Genomic DNA, 22,425 nt, shown 5'->3' with positions numbered 1-22,425 from the left:
GGCACGAAGTGAGGCTCCGCTGACGTTGACCGTGTTGAGCAGGCAGAAGCCGCAGATCATGGAGGAAGTTGAAAAGTTGCTTTTAATTTTCATAAACGAACAACAGTTAGCCGGGGATTGTTTCAAAGATTTCGTTCACTTGAGTTCCGAGTTAATGTTTTTGGATACGTTACTTTTTGTAAAAATAAAAAAAAATATTTAGCCCCCCCCCCGATTATTGCTTGTTTAAAGTTATTCTGCACTTTTGTTAATAAAAAAAAAAAAGTATACAAAGCTGGGGGCCGAGTCGCTACAGATACGGCAATGCACTCCCAGCCTAACCTGCTCTACTACTAAAGCATGCATTTTAAGCAAAAAATAAATATATTTCTGAAATTATTTTATTATATAAAGTATTTAAACTATACATGTATTTCTAATATGCAGTTTATTATCAGAAAAAGCTAAAAAAAAGGCTTTAAATAGCCCAATTCTTTCAGCGTGGAACGCATTATTTCTTTTTCCATTCATTGTAATGGGAAATATCTTTTGGTTTTCGAACAAATCACTTCTCGAACCGCATTCTGTAACGGATCTTGGTTGAGAACCGAGGTTGTACCGTATAGAGTTATATTGTTCGATCTTTCTACTTTCTCACTGTTGACTGATGTCACTTCTCATCCCGAGCGCTTTCTTATGCTTTTGCACAACATGCTGTTGTCACGCATTGTCAGGCTCTAACCCCATGCCTCTTTTCTCTGGCTTTTATCTAGCACATGGCTGTCAAGGTTGATTCTTTTCCCAACGTTTGTGCCACCTGCAGCTGCTGTCGCACGCAACCCCCCTCCCCAAAAAAAAGTCCCGAAACAGAAGCACATAGTGAAAGAAGTGAACAATATTCTTGAAGAATAGCGACGAGATTTCTGGGTTGTGACATCTCGCACATATCCTCATTAATCCTCATTAACACGTCGTCTACAGCATAAGAGAAAGGGGGGGGGGCGGATTCTCACCTAAGATGGCGGTCGGCACAAACGGATCTGAGGGCAGCGTTTGGAGGAGGAGAAGAGTTGCGGTAAATACAAAAGAAAAACTGTGAGTTTAGCGTTCCATCTTTCTGTACCTGGGTAAAAGGCGCTGGTCGGGATGGAGGTGCTGAGCGTGTTGGCTTTGGGCAGCGTGAAGGAGGACGGCGATGATCCGGCTGCAGACAAAAATAAAAAGAAGCGAGATTTAGGAGGAAATTGAGCAAAGAAGGCCTTGTACACAAGCGTTCAGTATATTCTGATTACAGTTTTTCAGTCACTGTGATTTGACGCACGCTATCGCACTTGCAAATCTGCACGGTCGAGCACGAAAAGTCACGCGCGTAAAATTTGTCACGAGTAGAAATACATAGACACTGAAAGACGTTATGTATTTTGTGTAGTCTTGACCAATGTTCCCTCTAAGCTGCGCAATTACGCAATTTCCGCACACTCGGTCCACATGAAAACCGATCCAGCGCAGTGAACCACAGCCTGACGTCTTTTTTTGTTTTTTAACATGGATGCACACGGTCTCTAACAACGAGCACCGCCCCCCCTCCGCTCTTAAAGGGGTACACTCATAATTAAACAGAACACACACCCGCAACTTGATAGCTGCGGGCATGACCGTTGGACCGCACCTGTAACTTTATATCTGCGGGCATGACTGACCACACTCTTAGATTTTTCAAATTTGAGTGACTCGTACTTCATCCGATTGAGGGCTTTATATAGCACACCGCTGTTACGCTCTCACTGCTTCTTTTTAAGTCTATGTAGCACATTTTTCTAGTTTTTTTCCCCCACTCAATGATACCAGGCTTTCTGTGCATCTTTTTCATGCTTTGTCATGTTCTGCTCCTTTTTGAGACACACATCACAGGTTTTGTCACTCCTTGTGCATACTTATCAGGCGATTACGTAGGATACAACTGTCTGATTTTCCCCCATTCTCGTGCTTCTTTTTCAGGCATTTGAGTCACACACCACCATCATACCATCATACACTCTACACATCTTTTCTGGCATTTGTGTCGCACCCTGCTGCTGCGTCACATTGTCCTGCTGTGTTCTCCGTAGTCAGCCTTCTCCGCATAACTCTGACAGGCTTTGTCACTCTCTGTGCTTCATTTTCAGGCTTTGATTGGGGACACCAATCAGTCACACTGTCACTCTGCGCTTCTTATTCAGGCTTTTGTGTAGCGCACCACCACCTCGCGCTTCGTTACTTGTCTCGCTTTGTGCTTCTTTTTCAGGCTTTTGTGCAGCGTGTGATTTAAGCGCAACCAAGAAGCTCAGTCGCCCCCTGTCGATGTTTGTTTATGAATTTTTCCCGGGTGAGCACAGAGGCCACAGTAACCATCAAGTGAACATGTGGATTTAAGAGGGTCAGTATGGCGGGGATTAAGCACAAAATAAAGTGGATTGCGGATAGGGAGTAAAAATTCTGGAGGCAATATGGTCGATGTCGAGACGCGCAAAGACCATTATTACGAGTCAAATGTCTAATCTATCACTTATTAATCCCAAACGGCACTGTCACTTAAGGTCGCCAGCAGCTACCCTGATCACAAGTCAGCCGTTTAAATCTTAAAAGCTCGCAGACAACAAATCCGGAGTCCACGCCGACAGACAGTTAATCAAGGTCAACGCGTCATTGGGGCTCCCACCCGGCAGGGGCCTGCGCGCGGGCAGGACCGCTCCGTTTGTTTAATCAGACGCTCGGGAGGCGGGATTACCGCGGGTCGAGCCCCTGGGCGCAGATTTAGCCCAGCTGCCCATCAACAAGGGGATTAAGTGGACCCTGCGAGGGGCCGAAACGAAGCAGTCAGCAACGTCACAATGCATGCACGGTGCTGGGTGTGGACGTGAGGTCGGTGCTTCCAACATTGGAGGCCAGCATTTTCAACCCCAAAAAAACACTTTCTAGAATTTGCTGGATGTGTGTCATATGCGCTAGCTGCACATAGTACAGGAGAGAGAAATTAACACTATCAAAAACTGATTCAACTTTTGCCCACATCTTACCTCGGCCGTTGAGGGTGAGCGCGCATTCGCTGCGCGCGTTGAGGGTGAGCGCGCACTCGCTGCGCGCGTTGATGGTGGTGAGCGCGCACTCGCTGCGCGCGTTGAGGGTGTGGCTGTGCGTGTCCATGAAGGAGAGCGCCTCGTCGCAGTTGGTGCCTTGCTCCGTGTAGCTCTTGTCCATGGAGTTCACCATCACAGTCATCTCTTGGCGGGTGCTGTTCAGCGTCTCTTTGCGCTTCTTGGCCAGTTTCCTTCAAAAGAGGAGAGATAAAAAAAAGAACCAATGTAATAATAGTATAATAACAATGTAATAAAACTTTAATGAACTTTTAAACATGGCATCATCCATCTAGTTAGTATAACTGGATCAAATTTAGCAGAAACTACAGGAATACCCTTAACCAGTGGTCCCAACGTTTTTTGTTTTTTTTTGCACCAGGTACAGGTTTCACGAAGATATTTTTATGTTATGACAGACATAGAAACACCCAAAACAAAATGATTAGATACATTGTACAGCTTGCTATTACATGAAATTTAAAATGTGCACGTCAAACTTAAATAACACCCTAAAACCAAACCAAAGTAAATGACTACTCATACATTCCAGAAGTCATTTGTCATGAGAGGGTGGGTTACTTATTGAGTTCTGGTTTGTGGTCGCATTAACTTTAATTAGGGAGCAGATGACTTCGGCAGCTTTAAAATGAAACAAAAACGTGTGATAATATGGAGGAGGTGGGACATCTTGACCCAAATCCATCAGAAGCCCAAGTGATTGAAAGTCCACCATCTTGGACAGAGCAGTGTGAAGCCCCACTGTTGTGTGTATTCTGACCCACTTTTGAGAACAATACAAAACTATATATATATATATATATAATATATATATATATATATATATATATACACACACACACAAGCCTCATCAAGGACGTTTGTAATTGAAATTCCATTTGGTTACATACATACGCCGACGCTGTGTAAAAGCCACAAGTGCCCACAATGAAACCCGAGATATTTACAATGAAAGAGCCTAGAAACAGACAGAAAAAGCTTAATGCTAGCGCTCACGCTAACAGGGCCGGTTAAAATAAAACTTACTGGTAAATATCACTGAGACACTCCAGTAACACAGTAGCAACATGCTAGCACAGCGCTAATGCTAGTGCAGCACTAACAGGGCCGGTAAAAGTAATTTCCTCGGCACATATATTCCACTAGTCTCATTCTTACCGCAAGTGCCCACATTGAAAGCGACATTGAAACACGAGATATTTACAAAGAAAGTTGGTACATAGAGAGTTTAACGCTAGCGCCGCCACACCAACACTAACACTAGCGCTGCCGTGCTAACAGTAACGCTAGCGCCGCCGCACTAATCTTAGCACCGCGCTGACAGGGCCGGTTAAAAAAACAACATACTGGTAAAAGTCACTGATACATGGCAGTAACACACTAGCGCAGCACTAACAGGGCCGGACTGGTAAAAGTCATTTCCTCGGCACATATATTCCACCGGTCTCACTCTTACCTTTTCCGCCCTCTTGCGGCCGTTAGAAAAAAATGCACAAATTAGCCGCATCACTGCATAAACTGCAGGGTTGAAAGCGTGTGAAAAAAGTCACGATTTGTGGGCTGGAAATTACGGGATATAAATCTATACATGTATAATTCCACAATTTTAGTAAGATACGTTTTATTTCTGTACTTTCTTTTTAAATGCTTTTAAATGTTTTATGTAATGTCGAGCACACCGAGTTACCTCATGTAAGATATGTGCCATATAAATTAGGAGGCCTTGCCTCAAAATATTAGATTTATTAAGGTTTTTTTCTAGCCTTTCTGCACGAGAAAACTTTTTTTTTTGCAAAGGAATTTATAGTTATATGAAAGCAAAGAAAAAATTTGCAACATTTTACATTTTTATAATCAGGAAAGCATAATACAAAAAAAGTGAAATGTGGCTTTATAAACTGCCTGCACCGCACTACATTTTGCATCGCTTGTCCTGTCATCGACGGGCGGATAAAAGCTTAAACAATGATTAATAGCAAAATCATAATCCACAGCGAGCGAGCGAGCGGAGACGAAAGACTCGTTTAATCAATGTGATTTCTTTTGTGGTCGTCCTCCTTTTTAATTAGCCATGCTTATTGTTTTACTCTTTGATTCACAAAGCCTCATCTCGTCTCTGTATTTTTCATAACTTTATCGCACCGCTCGTCCGAGTCAAACCTTAAAACACCAGAAAGCCATTCAAACTTAAAAATCTGGAATTTCTTTCCTCTTTTTGACAGAATAAAAAGATTTCCCAAAAGAGACGCTCTCTGAAGCTGAGCCTGACCCCAGGAACGGAGGAAGAAGAGAATAGAAGAGCGTCCCCGGGGCGATTAATAAAACATGGATTCAACGCTCCGTTATTCCACAAAAAAAGTAGCTGGAACTCTGTCGGAATGATCGCCTTGCGTTGATGACCCCTCCGCTGCGCTCTCCTGCTGCTTTGTTGTCGCAGATCTCCTCTGTTTGTTCAATTTCCCGGCACATGGCCGCCTCGGGGAGACCCCCCGCTTGCGCCGAAGTCCTCCGCGCTACGCCGACGCGTGGTAAATTCCCCGGCGAGCAAAAAAGCGACAAAGATGTGACATTTTCACGACGGCAAACGCTCGCTCTTTTTAATCAGCAATTAAGAGCGTAGACAAAAAGACGTTGTTGTCTGTAATTGCGACACAGGAGGAGGTGGCGAGCGAGAGGGGGGAGCTTCGAACGGAGCCCGCCGTGAAGAAATGAACAGTTTTTGGGTATGCGCCGATTGTTACATACAAGTCACTAACGCTGACATTGCACAGCTAAAAACATCAAGAAAAAATAGAAACTTCAACGCAACTGCATACCCTGTACACAATTCCCTATCATCGAAGCCAGGGGTGTCAAACTCGTTTTTGTCGCGGGCCACATTGTAGTTAGTTTCCCTCAGAGGGCCGTTATGACTGTGAAACCATCAAAAGTATTTAATAGTATTGTCACATTACACACGAAATTTACGAGCTCGCGTTAGATTCAGAAATTGAGGGGAATGCGTTTTTTCAACGATTCACATTTGGTTGAGCAAAATTGCTTGGAATAGCTCAATGTTATCGTTTATGATATATGACAATTTGAAATTTGACTTGCAGATTTTCACATGACTCATGATTTGCTTCCGCGGGGCACATAAAATAATGTGGGGGGCCAGATCTGGCCCCCCGGGCCTTGAGTTCGACACCTGTGATCTAAGCAATGTGACACGAAAATGCAGAATGAAACATGCATTGTTTTAATAAAAAACGTGTGCTTGTGAAGTGCAGTTATTATTTTTTCCCCCACTTAGTGTCCCCATTATTTTCAACTGTAGTATCTGTGACGTAATGTGTACGGCTGTAAAAGGTGGAGTCTGCCCTAGTAAGTAACGTGGGGGTCAGTGAATGAAAAAAAAAAAATTGAATAGATATTGTGCTGCTCCTTCTGGTGTCGATGAAAGTTCCATTACAAGCTCCAGTAATATTAGTCATACTTTCCAGCGGATAAAGAATGTGTGCCCGTGAGCGTTCCGATACTATCTGGCACTGCTCCTCTGTTTGTGTCCAAGTACCCGTTGCCAAAAATGAATCAGTGACACAGCTGCTATTTTGTTTTGTTGTCAGATGAGACCAAAATGGGACTAATTCCACTAAACGTGTTTGGAGGAAGACGAATAATGAGTTCCATCCCAAGAACACCATCCCAACTGTGAAGCATGGGGGTGGTAACATCATGCTTTGGGGTTGTTTTTCTGCACATGGGACAGGACAACTGCACTCACTATTGTGAGATTTTGGGGAACAACCTCTTTCCCTCAGTCAGAGCACTGAAGTTGGGTCGTGGCTGAGTCTTTCAACATGACAATTATCATCTATAATCTATCAGATAGAATTCTGACGCTCAACGACCTGTTAGTCCGCCTTTAAAAGTCCACCTCCACTCCATGTATTATCCTGAATCAGATGCACCTCTGTGAGGTCGTTAGCGGCATAAAGACACCTGTCAACCCCACACAATCAGTAAGACTCAAACTTGTAACATGGCCAAGACCAAAGACCAAAACCAAGGAGCGGATCCTTAAGAAGCATATCACGGTTCTGGCGTGGCCTCGCCAGTCTCCAGACCTAAACCCAATAGAAAATCTTTGGAGGGAGCTGAAACTCCGTGTTTCTCAGCGACAGCACGGAAACCGATCTGATCTACAGAAGATCTGCGTGGAGGAGTGGGCCAAAATCCCTCCTGCAGTGTGCGCAAAACCTGGTGAACAACTACAGGAAACGTTTGACCTCTGCAGTTGCAAACAAAGGCGAATATACCAAATAATAACATTGTTTTTCCTCGGGTGTTCAAATACTTATTTGCAGCTGCATCACACAAATCGGAAAAAAAAAATCATACATGGTGATTTCTGGATTTTTCTTTTTAGATGATCTCTCTCTCAATGTGGACATGCAGCTACGATGAAAATTTCACATCCCTCCGTGATTTCTAAGTGGGAGAACATGCAATACAGCAGGGTGTTCAAATACTTATTTTCTTCACTGAAGTTGCACCGTTTCTTAAATTTTTTTTGCCACATATTTTGATCCAGCATGTCTATAAACGAGTTTTGTTTGGACTTTTAAACGGGATGCCCTATTTTTATATGAATGTTGATGGGGGTGCGTGGCTTCGAAATGTGTTTTTCCTTTTTTTTTTTTTTTGCAATATAGCAGGGTGTTGAAATACTTATTTTCTTCACTGTACCTTGCAGAATAAAAGAAATGAAATTTGGGGTCTTTGCGCACGACTGAGTGACATTCCAGTTGAGTTTTTCAGCATCTGCTACCAGTGGGGGAGGCGCCGCACAGATGAAGGGAAGCTGCTTGCTCGGCAGCGCGGCTGATGAAGATGAACGACGGCGCTAATGCTGCGCTAATTTATATGAGGGGGGAATTTAATGATGGATGACTGGATTAACGACTCTTACGCGCCACCAGAGATAAGTCGGAGAAAAGTGCGCTGTAAAATGTTTGCGCGACTTGACAAATGGGAGCGGTCCTCGCGTCGCGATACCGACAACAAGCGCTGTCGAGGCTTGTGAAATTAATCGGAGGGAATGTGACATTCTCCGCATAACGTTAGATTGATAATAATAAGTTTTTCATACTGCTCATGTGTACAATAAAGATTCCGTACTACTTCGTAGGTTGGGGTATGTTCCTCAGTGGGAGCTGCACTTTTTCTTAGCGTGACGGGGAAAAAAAAATGAATTCTTTCGGCTTGTCCTGTTACGACATCTCAGATGAACGCTCATATTTGTCTGCCGCAGTTTTTACGCCGGATATGACTAGAAATAACTCGGAAAGTGAAAACCAAGGGGGACATTCGGTCATTGTACGGACTGTTTTGTAAAATTACTGCAATGCCATTTTTTTTTAATGATACTGTAAACCTGTACAAAAAAAATAAATCCAATTGGTGGACAAAGTACATCATACGACTAGAATTTTTTTTCCCCACAGAGTATAAACATCCATCCATCCATCCATCCATTTTCTTTTCCGCTTATCCTCACAAGGGTCGTGGGGAGTGCTGGAGCCTATCCCAGCTGTCAACAGGCAGCAGGCGGGGTACACCCTGAATCGGTCGCCAGCCAATCGCAGGGCACATAGAGACAAACAGCCGCACTCACGATCACACCTCGGGACAATTTAGAGTCTCCAATGAATGTTGCGTGTTTTTGGGATGTGGGAGGAAACCGGAGTGCCCGGAGAAAACCCACGCAGGCATGTGGAAAACATGCTAACTCCACACAAGCGGGGCCGGGATCAAACCCGGGTCCTCAGAACTGCGAGGCCAACGCTTCACAGCTGTGGCACTTGAAAATAATCTATGATGAAAATATTTCACGGCACTTGGTAGAATTAAACCGTACAATGCACGTGGATATACAAACACTTTAATGTGATGCACAAAAATATTACAAAAAATAATCCAACAACACAAAAGATGCCACATATCCGAGTGAGTTAACCAAATGATCAAAAATGAGAAGAGCGTCTACACATGGGATGGATGCACAAGGCACCGCGCAGTTGAATGCTAAATAAAAAAAAAACGAGTGAGTTTTGAAGCTCCGCCTTGAAAGCGTCACTTCCCGCCGTCGCCGTTTCCCCATTCAGTTGTGGGCTGAACTCCTGCGGCTCGGAGCTTCAGACTCCGGCACTAATGAGGCGTGACTGATGTTGTCGCCCGCGGCGTTTATGCCTTGCCTCCGCAAACACCTCCGTGCGCTCGCTGTCTCGTCTATTGTTGTCCATGGACTCTATTTTATTTATTTTGGTTGTCGTGCTTTCATTAGATTCATTTTGCGGTCATTCAACGTATGACGGCAGTTGAGCCCTGGATTAATCACATCCTGGCTATATTTTTTTTCAATTTTATTATTATTTTTTTAAATCTAACAATTGAACAAAGGGAGCGTCTGGCATCATAGAGTGCTTTAATGCACACTTTTTTTTTTTTTTTTTTTTAAAAAAGGAAAGAACCAAGTTCAGAGTGAATTGCTCTTTTTGTACAGAATTTTGAAATGGCCCGCTGACCTTCTTGAAGAACTCAGAAATAAACAACAGAAATGAAGGCAATGTTTAGATTTAATCCACATTCAAAACATTTATGGAATGAATGTAAATGTCATTTATTATGATCGGTCAAGGCAAATGGTGATTACGGTGGTTTTAAAAAGTCACGTTCTCAAAAGCGCTAAGACTTTCCATATTCTGAACCACTTCACGCACCCATCACTCCTCATCAAATTTAAGCAGCTGCGGCGTATGCATGTACCAAATGTACTCGGTGAGGCCTGTAACCAGGTGCGCTCTGTAGGCCAGGGAATTACGGTAATGTGTACTTCTACTCTTGAAACACATCAGACTACTTACACAATAGAAATGTGGTTACCTTCCTAAAACATATGGCACCAAGCGTGCTTCCGCTCCCCTTAACTAAGGAACCAATGACCGTGCCTTTCCTGTTGCAGTAGGTTCAGAAAAGACCAGGGACGAGATAACAAAACGATTCATAAAAACACAATAAGGTTTGATATGTAAGGAAGCAAATCAGGTTCCTGATAAATAATGAAAGTAATACTAGAAATTTCAGTTTGATTATTATTCTTCGTTTTGAACGAATGCAACAACAGCACCTTTGGATGTGTGGAAAACAACATTTTTTTCAGGTAGGGGGATTAGTTAAAACCGCAACAGTTTAAAATCCTATCAATGTTATTCCCAACACCCCCCCCCCCCGACATCCTGCCCACCTTCCTCCCGCTTCCTCATCCTGCCTGCTCATCATCATGCGGCGCAGCGACTCCGCTGAATCTGCCAGGCTGCTTGTACCAATTAGCGTGACTCTTGCCGCGCGCGTGCCGCGCTGCCTTTAATGAAGGCGTTTGTTCGTCCGGGTTGTGCGCGCTGGGGTTTCACACACACACACACACACCGCGTTTAGCGTACCTCCTGCCTCTCGACAGCGCATCCACCCATTATTTATGACATGGTTATATACGAGTGCTATAAAAAGTAAGCAAGGGGACGAGCTTGGACCAGCCACTAGCGTTAGCATCCCACTAAGGCTCCAATTTGCTGCTTTGGTTGTAGAGTTTTTGGTTTGCCGTGCAATAAACTACTATTTTAGTTGTTGTTGTAAACGCAGATAATAGAAGCAACATCAATTGCATTAAAATTTCCGATCATTTTGGTTTCACTTCTTATAAAGACGTTACGAGAAAGTACTGTTGTTAACTTTCACAGAAGAGGACTAACATGTCTTAGTGACTAGTTTTAGAACTACATTTCTCCAATTTGCAAATACCATATTTAGTTTCCTACATCTTGCCATTTTTATAGCACCTCCCGTTAGAATAGCAACATGGAAACTACAGGCATTATATTATTCAAGTGCAAATGTTTCACAAAATTTAGTAACCTTTTTAATCTCCTATATTTTGCAAATTTGTAAAGCAACCACTGAAATTGTAGATGCAGTTATTCTCTCCACAGAAAGGCACTAGTTTGAACGAACCACAAGTGGTTAGCATCAGATTTGAGCTTCTCTTCACCGGCCAATCACGTATTAGAACAGTTTCTTAGGTTTCACCGTTTTTAATAAATGTATTCTACGTTAGCCACCTGGAATTTTAAATGATTACACCCTGATCCAAAGAAGTGTTAGGTTGAATTAGCCGCTACTGTTAGCATTATGTCTGAGCTTCATGTCACAAGCTTATGCTAGCACATTTTTGACTTATTCTTCATATATTCTGAAGACAGCTACTCACCCATGAACTAAAAATGGAATTTGTTGCTCGTGTTAGAGCCATATTGACTTCCACTTGTTTCATTTGCTACCATTTTTGTCAAGATTTTTTTTTTTTGTTGTCCATTTTTGACTGCACTTATGATAGATACACAGAAGAGATAGAAGAGACCGAGCCTGGACTAGTTGCTCGTTTCAGGATGACATCACGTGCCAAGTTGAACTTAACTTAAACTAGCTAATATTATTGCATTGTTGTTTTCCAATATTTCACCGCATTATTGCATTCTTGTCACATCTACATGCAAATGTCGAGCGCTATTGGAAACTTGAACTGGAACTAGCCGTTCGCATTAGCATCCCATTTCGGCCTTGTACACAGACTTTGATTTCTTATATTATAATGAAATCATCTAAATGAATCCATACATTCAGATGAGGTTTAGGACACTCTCGTTGGCTGCTGTTTGATGGTTCATTCACACCCTCACGGGACCTCGGGAGTCCTTGAACGCGATTCCACCATGCCAGCACGCCAATACCCCCTGTGCACCGGGCAGCCAGGCTGCTGATTAAAAAGCGACGCTTTTGACGGCACATGTAAGCGCATGCCTAACGAGCATGCCGAGTGACTTCAGTTGGTTGCCACTCCTGGCGGTGGTGGCAGAAGTGCATATTTTGGCGATGGCACTTTGATGCACGCACATCAGCATTCACAGGCTTCATCAATCATACAGGTGACTGCTTGTGTTAAGGAAAGACGCGCCACAGGAGCACCTATAACTAATTATTCATTGAGTGTTAAAACATGGATGAGAACAACTGTCGCAAGGCGAAGAGTTTGCATTTCATTGAATAAACCTGACTGTCCACCGAATAAGGCCACTATATACCAAGTGATCTGATTGCTAGCATAAGCGCAAAACACGCCTGCAGTAGGAACTCCATATCAAGTTTGGATTAAGGTAATTTGTGTATAATACTAAACATTTTTCCCCCTCAAAAATGCAAAAGTCAATAGAGAGCATTATACATAGGTATAAAGTAAACTTTTATTTTTTTTTTATGCTGTATAAAACGCGGTTCTCTTTACACGGCCTCGCTGTTACAGAGATTTTGTGTGTGTGTGTGTGTTTTTTTTTACAGTGTATAGGTAGCCTTTAAAAAAAATAATAAATTAATAGCGTATGAACGTGCAATGTATTCTACATCTTGATTCGCTCAGGGACAACCCACATTTGGTGTCAATCAATCTCCTTGATGCCAAGTGTCCTGTACAGTAAAGAATGCGTTCGGATTGTCTAATTTACATAACATCTTAATAACATAACACAATAACATAACATCTTAACACAAATAAGAATCTTTTTGTCAGTAAATGTGTGTTATTATGACATTATTTTTTTTTTGCAGACGTGAACGATATGCTGAGTGTTGAGCGCACCGGCATTATCTGCAGGTACATTATGGGATGTCCTTTGAAGTGAGGCAGCCGCCGTGCCGTCCCAGCGATCAACGCAGATTATCTTACAAAGATGCTACGCAGCACAATGTGAGCCTCCTCGCTATTCATGGCTATTTTTTTTTTTATTATTTTTTGTTTCATTGTTTTGTGCGTGTTAGCGATATTTGAATGGGGAACTTGAATAATAACCTCATGGTTTACACGTGTGGTAAGCCGAAAGCATGCCGGGGAGAGGAAAAAAAATGAAATCAGGTAAGCCAAACAAAAAGCATGAGATAAAAAATGTGGGAGGATGACGTGGGGGGGGGGGGAGAACAACTGCATGCTAAATATGTGAGACGTGCTCAAGAAGCTAATCCTGCAAACGTGGCGTGTATATGGAGGTGAGGTAAGTAGGCTGGTGGGTGTGTTTGCATGCGGTTCAGAGAGAAAGCATGGAGACGAACATGGGCGCAGAGTTTGGTTACTTACAGGTAGTAAGTGTAGGAGTGAACGGTTCTTCTGCCGAGTGGGGTGGTGGTGGTGGTGGTGGTGGTGACGGTGGTGGTGGTGGTGGTGACGGTGACGGTGGTGGTGGTAGTTTTTTTTTAAGCAGTGGAGCACGAGGAGAGAAGGGGGAAAGAGGACGGGGATGGAATGGAAAGAAAAAGTAAAAATATATTAATGTTTTTGGAATTTTAAAAAAAGAACAAAATCAAGACATGGTGGCAACGCGTGGAGGCTTGACTTTGTGAGGTGATTGCAATGAGGTTCACCAGAAACCGTGTTCTCCCGCGTGGAGGCCGTAAAACTGAACAGTTTTCGAAAGCCACGTTTGAAACAATTAGCTCGACTGGTCACGAAAACCTGTCCTTGAAAAGATGACTGCTTTTCATTGGGGATGCGGGTTTAACGAGATTTTCTTGATAAATTGAATTAGTGGAACAATGAACATCCTTCAGAAACATTTGTCCTCTCGTTTAACAAAGGATAGGTGGTGGGCCGGATGTCCTTGCGCAATTAAACGGGAAAATTAACACGTTTTTTTTTTTCAATTTCTTTTTTAACAACTTGCTCTGTTGGCGTGCAACAATTGTTCTTTAAAACACATACATCCGCTTTAGACTAAGGATGGACGGTCAACTTAGTTTCCTAGATCGATTAAATGTGAAAATTCATGATTGTTCCTCTATTCAAATATTTGAAACACTGTTTTAAAGTAGCCACCAGGATTGTTACTGTTGCTGTGCTTCATCAACAGTACAGGTGATGCCTACCGAGTTACAGCTAGTTATAGTACTGATGTATAACCATGTTTTTGACACGTACAGTGAAGAAAATAAGTATTTGAACACCCTGCTATATTGCACGTTCTCCCACTTAGAAATCACGGAGGGGTCTGAAATTTTCATTGTAGGTGCATCTCCACTGTGAGAGAGAAAGATGGAACTTTTTGGTCATAATTCCACTAAGTGTTTGGAGGAAGATGAATAATGAGTCCCATCCCAAGAACACTATCCATGCTGTGAAGCATGGGGGTGGTAACATCATGCTTTGGGGTTGTTTTTCTCCACATGGGACAGGACGACTGCACTGTATATTAAGGAGAGGATGAACGTGGCCATGTATTGTGAGATTTTGGGGAACGACCTCTTTCCCTCAGTCAGAGCATTGAAGATGGGTCGTGGCTGGGTCTTTCAACATGACAATGACCCGAAGCGCACAGCCAGGAAAACCAAGGAGTGGCTACGTAAGAAGCATATCAAGGTTCTGGCGTGACCTAGCCAGTGTCCAGACCTAAACCCAATAGAAAATCTTTGGAGGGAGCTGAAACTCCGTGTTTCTCAGCGAAAGCCCAGAAACCTGCCTGATCTAGTGAAGATCTGTGTGGAGGAGTGGGCCAAAATCGCTCCTGCAGTGCGTGCAAACCTGGTGAACAACTACAGGAAATGTTTGACCTTTGTAATTGCAAACAAAGGCAACTGTAACAAATATTAACAATGATTTTCTCAGGTGTTCAAATACTTATTTGAAGATGTATCACACAAATAAACCGTTAAAAAAAATAATACGTAATTTCTGGATTTTTCTTTTTAGATCTCTCTCACAGTGGACATGCACCTATGATGAAAATTTCAGACCCCTCCATGATTTGTAAGTGGGACAACTTGCAATATAGGAGGGTGTTCAAATACTTATTTTCTCCACTGTATGTCCGATGGCCGCCAGAACCTTTTCAAATGAAGTACACCCGCTTTAGATTAGGAATGGCCTTCTAACGAGTTATGGTTTGGAAACCATAATAACACCTGTCATGATGTAAACAAAAATTGCATTTCATCCCATAAACATCTCTGTCCGACAAAATAAAAAACAGCTTTCATAATAAAGTATTTAGTATTGGAACTGTTGTACAAAACCTGCATGTTGGCTTTAGAATTAGTACACTCGACAAAAAAAGGTTCTCAAAACAAGTTAAAAAAATGTTTTTTTAAAAATTGGACATTTTATCCCAAAAATTGTTATCCCACTGTGGAAGTAATATAAGTACTTGATTCCAAAAATAATAGCTTGTATCTTAAAAGAAGACAAGTTTTAAAATAACCACAGCGAGATGTTGTCAGTAGAAATAAACTGGTAAAATTGGTAAGATTGTTTTTGCAGTGTATTTTATTATAAGCGTTATGTTATTTCATACCCATTTCTTTTACTCCTGATAAAAATGGAAATGTAATACACATATTATCATTAATAACACAAAAGAAGGTCCACATCTGACCTCGCAGGTTGGACCTTAACGAGGCGCTCGTATGTCCGCGCACGCGACTTCCACCGGCCCAACCCGACACCCCCGGTCGGCCCGACTCATTTGCGGTAAATTCTCCGGCCTCGGTTTTGATTGACTCCGAGTGAAAACAATTACTGCTCCGGTGGGGATTCGCGGGGAGAAATGAAAACTCTTTATTAGCGGGCGACAAAACACAAATCAATAAACAGTTTTTACCACCCGTACCCTGTATCTCAACACATTTAGCTCACGAGAATAACGATAAGAATGAAAGGACAGGAAAGAATCGTGTCTCTCTGAATTATTAGAATAGAGAAGTAATACAGCAAGTTCACTTTACTTTTCCCCATCTGTCTATTATAGAGCTCGTGCACGTGACGTCACCATTTCCATGGCGCCATATTTCCGGTCAAAAAGAGTTTCTCGACAGTGTGGGGGACATTGAATCGGAGGAGAAGATTTACAATACCCGAGACATGTTTGTGCTGTTGGTTGTTACAACAGATGAGAATGATATTCGAGGTAATTTTATGGAATACCAGCTGAAAATACCAGAAAATATCAATGGATTTCCTTAATTAAACGTGATGAATGGTACTCAACCAAATACAAGACTGTGGAGCGATCACTTCACTTCAGGTAGGAATTGTTCCCCTCAATCTCAAATTCCCAAGATGTATTTATAATGCCAAGTTGGCTCATTTGAGAAGAATGCGTTTAAAAAAAAAGAAAAAAAAAACCCGACTGAGTCATCTCCAACGTACACAGAAGCGTGTTGCGGTCACACATTAAAAATCGGTAAACCTCTCCCCGACAGACTTTTTTTTTTTTTAATATGCATTATTTAAAAAAAGAAAAAAAATTGTCGGTCACAGAGAGGTTTACGTAGGTTAACGTGTGGCCGCAACACGCTTTGCGTACAGAGGAGCCGACGCCATCTTATTTTTTTTACCGCATTTTTCTCAAATGAGCCAACTTGGCATTATAAGTACTTCTTGGGAAACGCAACGGGGGAGCCGACTCGCTTGTCCTCTTTTTTTTTCTTTCCCCAATCATAGTTAAAAGGTCATTTATTTAAATATTGGTATTTGTATTGAATTCTAGCTGAAAAGATCGATGGATTCCGGCAAAGGTTAATCTGGGCAGAGGTTGCAAATTTGCAACAGGTTTATATTGAATCGAAAATTTTAAGTATCATTTTTTGAAAGATTTTTCTCTCTGCAAAATTTTATTTGGTCCACAGAGGGTTAATGTTTCACCGAACACGCTTCCGCGTTTACGAGCCGTCAAAACCGTCAATTAACAGTCAAATTTCTTATCGGCGAAAACATTGACTTCGGCATTAAATACGGGTTCTCTATGGCGAGTTTATCAAATTTTTCCACGTACCGTCGTTTATTTTCACCTTCTAAATGTCTGACGGTATCGGGCAAGACTCTGGGCGTCGTGCTACAAGACGTATTTCCGTGTCGTCTCCAACTGACTTAGCATTGAAGAATGGTTTGTTTGACCGGCACTTCTGGCCAGTGACGTGATTTGATGACGTAGGTGCACGAGCTCTATACCCGCTTCCAATAGGGGCTCATTTGGAGGAATTCCCTAATAAGAGTTTGCCCTGGCACGAGTCCTGAAATGCCCCCAAAATGTTTGTTTCAAAGCAACATAACTGACTTCCTGTTCAGTTTTGGGCACGGATTCTCGAGTCTTGTTTTATGCAACCTGTTATGAGAAACATTTCCACGCAGTTGTACGTTGAACGGATAAACTGGCTGAAGCTCCCCTGAAACTTCTGCTTAAATTCCCCAAAATTGATTGGATTGTTTGTGGCTATTCCAAAATTTGTATGTCTCAGACCCCCTAAACCAATTACGCCCCCCCTCCCTCCACCAGGGGTTGAGGATTGTATTTTCTCAACCCGCCGACCCACCAAATCCGTCACATCTTGTGACGCCCTTGGATAAACTGTTATAAAGCGCATGAAAGAATTTTCTGTTCTCGCGCAACGTGACGTCTCACACAGCAACAGAATTGAAATATTTAAAAAAAAAAAAAAAAAAGTATAAACAGTCACTGTGGAGGAAAGGGATGCTTGATATTTGCAGAGCTTCGCTTCTTATTACTGCAGCTGCATGAGGAGAGGGGCCTTATGTAAACATAGCCTTTAGCGACGCATTCATACACTTCCAGAATATTAGAATATTTCTTGACGGCTTATCTCCTTCGCGCGGTTTCGCGAGCTCCCCCGACGGCATTTTGTCGGAGGGCGCGGCGTCAAGGGATTGATATTGCCCCAATTGGGGGCGTGACCGCTGGACTGAATTATTCACAACAACAGCACGGAAAGCGGGACACAAAGAACTGACAGCTCACCTCTTTTTCATGAGGAGCACCACGCCGAGAAAGATGATGACGAAGAGCAGGATGCCGGCGATGACCCCGGCGATCTTCACCGTGTGGTCCGTCTGCTTCTCCGGCTCAACGGCGTCGGGCTTATGGGTGGCGGCACCTGTTGAATGGACAGAATTTTGCTCAATTAATAGTAATCAATAAAGAACGTAATTCGAGCACTTTCGACTGCACTTGTTTCCCAAAAAGAAGACAAACTATTATGTTCACCTTTTCTAAAAATATAAGAATTAAGCTATTACAGTATGTGGGATTCTATACCCCCCCCCAAAAAAAAAAATAAATAAAAATCTATTGCGTCATTGTTTTGCCTATTTAAGCATTATTGCAGAAGTCAAAGTTTGGAATTTGATGCTGCACTTTCCTAACAAGAAAAGATTTAAGTGATATGTTGGTAAATATTTAGTGTCTTTTTTTCATGGTATACATATTTCATTACTATATTATATTATATTATATATTTTATTATTATTACAAATACATATTTATTTGAGTCTTTCATTTTTTGGCTTGCAGTGTGATGCTGTATTTTCCTAAAAAAGGAATGATTCAAGCTGCTAAAAATCATTACACATTTTGTTTTGATCTTATTTCACACATTTAGTTTGATTAGGTTTGATTTACAGTACTGCTAGCAGTTTGTATTTTTTGTTTAGTTTAAAATGTAATTAAATGTCTTGTTTTGCACTTTGTTCCCTTACTGTAACTCGTGAACCCAAATCGGGTTGCTAATAATAGTTTTATTAGATTTAGTTACTTACCGTATTTCTCGGCCTACAGAGCGCACCTGGTAACAAGGCTCAACAAGTACATTTGTAAAGGAAATACCATTTGGTACATACATAGGCCGCAGTTGTGTAAAAGCCGCAAGTGCCCACACTGCAACCAACATTGAAACGCAAGATATTTACAAAGACGATACACAGAAAGAGTTTAAACGCCAGTGCGGCGCTAATGCCAGTGCCGCGCTAAAGCTCGCACTGACGGGGCTGGTTAAAATAAAACTTACCGGTAAATATCACTGAGGCACGGCAGTAACACAGCAGCAACACGCTAGCACAGCGCTAACGCAAGCGCAGCACTAACAGGGCCGGTAAAAGTCACTTCCTCGGCACATATATTCCACTGGTCTCATTGTTACATTTTCTGCTCGACTGCTCCCTTGTGCCCGTTCGAAAAAAATGCACAAATTAGCCGCATCCCCGCATACACCGCAGGGTGGAAAGCATGGGAAAAAAAAAAAAAAATCACTGCTCGTAGGCCAGAAATTACAGTAATATATAATAGGGCTAGCACAGTTCTGTCAGAGGAATATTTTGGGTTTATTTGGAAGATGCATCCACATTTTGCATATTAATACAATAACCTGGAAAGAGCATAGAGGATTTCTCCAGTTTTGATGCATTCATAATTATTCTCCATCCTAATTTTTTATCAATTTACTTTGACATAACGATATTAATTAACGCTACAAAACAGTGATCAGCAACATGATTGTCAAACTCGGCCGCCATGATCCAACCACGCTAGATGGCTTCGCCGTGGTCAAAGATGCTTTGAATATTACCGTCGGCCATTTGTCTCATATACACGGTTCAAATCTCTCGGATGCGTGCGTCCTTGACAGCTCGACAGGAATAGCTAAAATGAGCATAAAATGGCCACTTTGAACCAAAATGCCAGACTGTGTCTTTTCTGGCTTGGGTTTCGAGACTTTCTGGAGGGTCTACTCATGTTGGACGAAGAAACAGGAACAGACCCTCCTCGGTCGAGGTAATAAATAAAAAGCAGATCTTGTTAAAATTCTGCCGGCTCCCCGCTAGCCGTGCGAATCGCTCGGAGAATCTCAATCCCGCCGGGGGGGGGGGGGGGGTGGTTGAGACGGGAATACAGACGAGCCTCTTCCTCTTTCCTGACGAGTTCAAAGTGCGGATTTGTCACACAGTCGTGGTGAAGTTAGGGGAAAAAAAAAGCGGTGAAATGTGGCATCAGCTCCATCAGTTCGCGACTGATTGCTACCGTGTCAGTCTGGGCAATGGAATGGTGGGTGGGGGGAATCTTGATCGGGGCCCACCAGAGCGAGAACAATATCTCACTGGGATGAATGTGCTCCTTTTTCTCCTGATAGGGAGACAACATAGCTTCGCATTTGCCTGACGTGGTAATTCGCCATTCTATATTTAGCGACGCAGATGTTTAGGCGCAGGACACTTCTTATCGCCCCAAAACTCTATTCCCCACTATTACACCTTGGCTATATCTACACACTAGCAGATGCGTAGCGTTTTGGTTATTTCAGGCGTTTAAAAAAAAAAAAAAAAAAGTATCTTCTCGGGTTTTTATCTTCTCCGCCCTGCATCTTTTGTATATCGAGCCCAGAGCGTTCGAGCCGCAAATGTGATTAAGTGAGGGTGAACTTATCCGGCTTCGAGCTCGGGTCGGGAAGTCTCCGAGAGGACAATGCAGAGTTGCCGACATTTATCTACGCTGCGAAAGCTTTAATCACGTCGGCGGTCCTCACCACGGTGGCGTGTCGGCTGTTTAGCTTTTAGCCACTTATGCATGAATTCTCCAAATGTTCACATATTTAGTATTTTGTAAAACGTTTGAAAAAAAATAAATATTAGATGGGCTGTGGGAAACGATTCAATTTCAGTTCATTTGTTCAAGATGTTTTACATATTACGACAAATAATGTATCTTTGGTAATCTATTTATGCCAGTAGATGGAGTCGGTGCAGTTAAACTTTGTATGCACCTGTTGTCATTTATACAACAGAAGAGCATTGTTATATTTCAGTAAATTTGGAATTTGAGACACGGGATCATCATTATTTCAGAATATATACACTTTTTATAATTTTTTTTTTATTATTAGTAGTGTCCCTTGATCTTTTCCCAATAGCAAAGATATGTCCAGAATTCTTGCTTTGAACCAATACAGCTGACTTCCTGTTTGTTTTTAGCCACAACTAACATGTTTTTGTTGGTCATATTATAAAAAACATGTCAAAATTTCAAGTTGCTTAAAAAAACAGGCGTCAGGGACTTAAAATCATCGTTTACATGGCCAATCCCTCAAATGGTCATTAAAGATTAAACATATCATGCTTCACCCAACATTCAATAGCACAGGCCAAACAAGCTTTAAAATCGTATTACATCATCCATCTGTTTTTGTCCTTTGAGCCATGCCATAGAATATATTTAACATACATATATATATATATATATATATATATATATGTATTTTTTTTTTGCTCAACCTGTTAAAATAGGTCTGCATATTTTCACTGACAAAACTCACACCCCACATTGCTGCTTTCCTTGTTCACAGCCTCGTCACTTCCCGGCTGAACGGTTGCAGATCTTTCCCGTTTGGTCTCCATATTCCCACAGACACACCCCATTACAACCCCCTTTGGCTGCTTGTCCGATCCCGCATCCGCTAAAACACACCGACGTGCACCTTCAAGGCCCCGCTATCTCTCATTGACCTCCTTCAAGTTGCCATCTCCTCCTGTTTTCTGAGATCGTCGTCCCCTGTCCAACTCACTGTCCCTTGAGGATTTCTTAAAACTGTTTGGATGGTGACCTTGTATGCCATGAAAAGCAAATAATCTTCTTCTTTTCCTTCGGCTTGTCCCGTTAGTGGTCGCCTCAGCGCGTCATCTTTTTCCATCTAAGCCCATCTCCTGCATCCTCCTCTCTAACACCCACTGTCCTCAAGTGCTCCCTCACAACATCCATCAACCTTTTCTTTGATCTTCCTCTCGCTCTTTGGCCTGGCAGCTCCATCCTCACCACCCTTCTACCAATATACTCACTCTCTCTTGTCGCTGAACATCTCCAAACCATCAAAGTCTGCTCTCTCCAAAACATCCAACTTTGGCTGTCCCTCTAATGAGCTCATTTCTAATCCTATCCAACCTGTTCACTCCGAACGAGAACCTCAGCATCTTCATTTCTGCCACCTCCAGTTTGGCTTCCTGTTGTTTCTTTGGTGCCACCGTCTCTAATCTGTACACCACGGCCGGCCTCACCACTGTTTTATAAACTTTGCCCTTCATCGTAGCAGAAACTCTTCTGTCACATAGAACACCAGACACCTTTCGCCAGCTGTTCCAACCCGCTTAGACCCGTTTCTTCACTTCCTTACCACACTCAACATTTCTATGGATTGTTGACCCTAAATATTTGAAGTCGTCCACCCTCGCTAGCTCTTCTCCCTGTAGCCTCATTCTTCCCCCTCCACCTTTCTCATTCACGCACATATGTTCTGTTTTAGTTCGGCTCTAATGAAATATTATTATAGGTCTACAAGCTGAGGAGCCAAAGTGTCCATGGCCACCAGAGACTGTGATTCTGCCACAGTCATCTTCTTCTTTCTT

General features: G+C 42.4%; 1 protein-coding gene and 1 long non-coding RNA gene across 9 annotated transcripts in view; one reads left to right on the top strand and one right to left on the bottom strand.

Annotated features, from left to right (window-relative positions):
* Positions 1–6,258, top strand: part of LOC133510526 (uncharacterized) — a 36,412-nt gene extending 30,154 nt beyond the window's left edge. Inside the window, exon 4 of the long non-coding RNA XR_009797630.1 lies at positions 5,336–6,258. This is a non-coding gene — a long non-coding RNA (uncharacterized LOC133510526). The remainder of the gene's footprint in view (positions 1–5,335) is intronic.
* LOC133510523 (receptor-type tyrosine-protein phosphatase mu-like) overlaps positions 1–22,425 on the bottom strand; it is a 211,748-nt gene that overhangs the window by 52,101 nt on the left and 137,222 nt on the right. For 3 of the 8 annotated variants that reach the window (XM_061838533.1, XM_061838535.1, XM_061838534.1), the window contains exons 15-19: positions 17,999–18,134; positions 13,333–13,362; positions 3,036–3,286; positions 1,103–1,183; positions 993–1,019 (exon numbers count right to left, since the gene is read on the bottom strand). In XM_061838533.1, coding sequence (XP_061694517.1) covers positions 993–1,019; positions 1,103–1,183; positions 3,036–3,286; positions 13,333–13,362; positions 17,999–18,134 — 525 coding nt within the window. The remainder of the gene's footprint in view (positions 1–992; positions 1,020–1,102; positions 1,184–3,035; positions 3,287–13,332; positions 13,363–17,998; positions 18,135–22,425) is intronic. The other 5 variants (XM_061838537.1, XM_061838538.1, XM_061838539.1 and 2 more) reach the window with 3 other exon arrangements.

The sequence above is a fragment of the Syngnathoides biaculeatus genome, chromosome 13 (genome assembly GCF_019802595.1).
Source record: "Syngnathoides biaculeatus isolate LvHL_M chromosome 13, ASM1980259v1, whole genome shotgun sequence".
NCBI classification, from domain to species: domain Eukaryota; kingdom Metazoa; phylum Chordata; class Actinopteri; order Syngnathiformes; family Syngnathidae; genus Syngnathoides; species Syngnathoides biaculeatus.
This window is presented reverse-complemented; position numbering and strand designations above follow the sequence as displayed.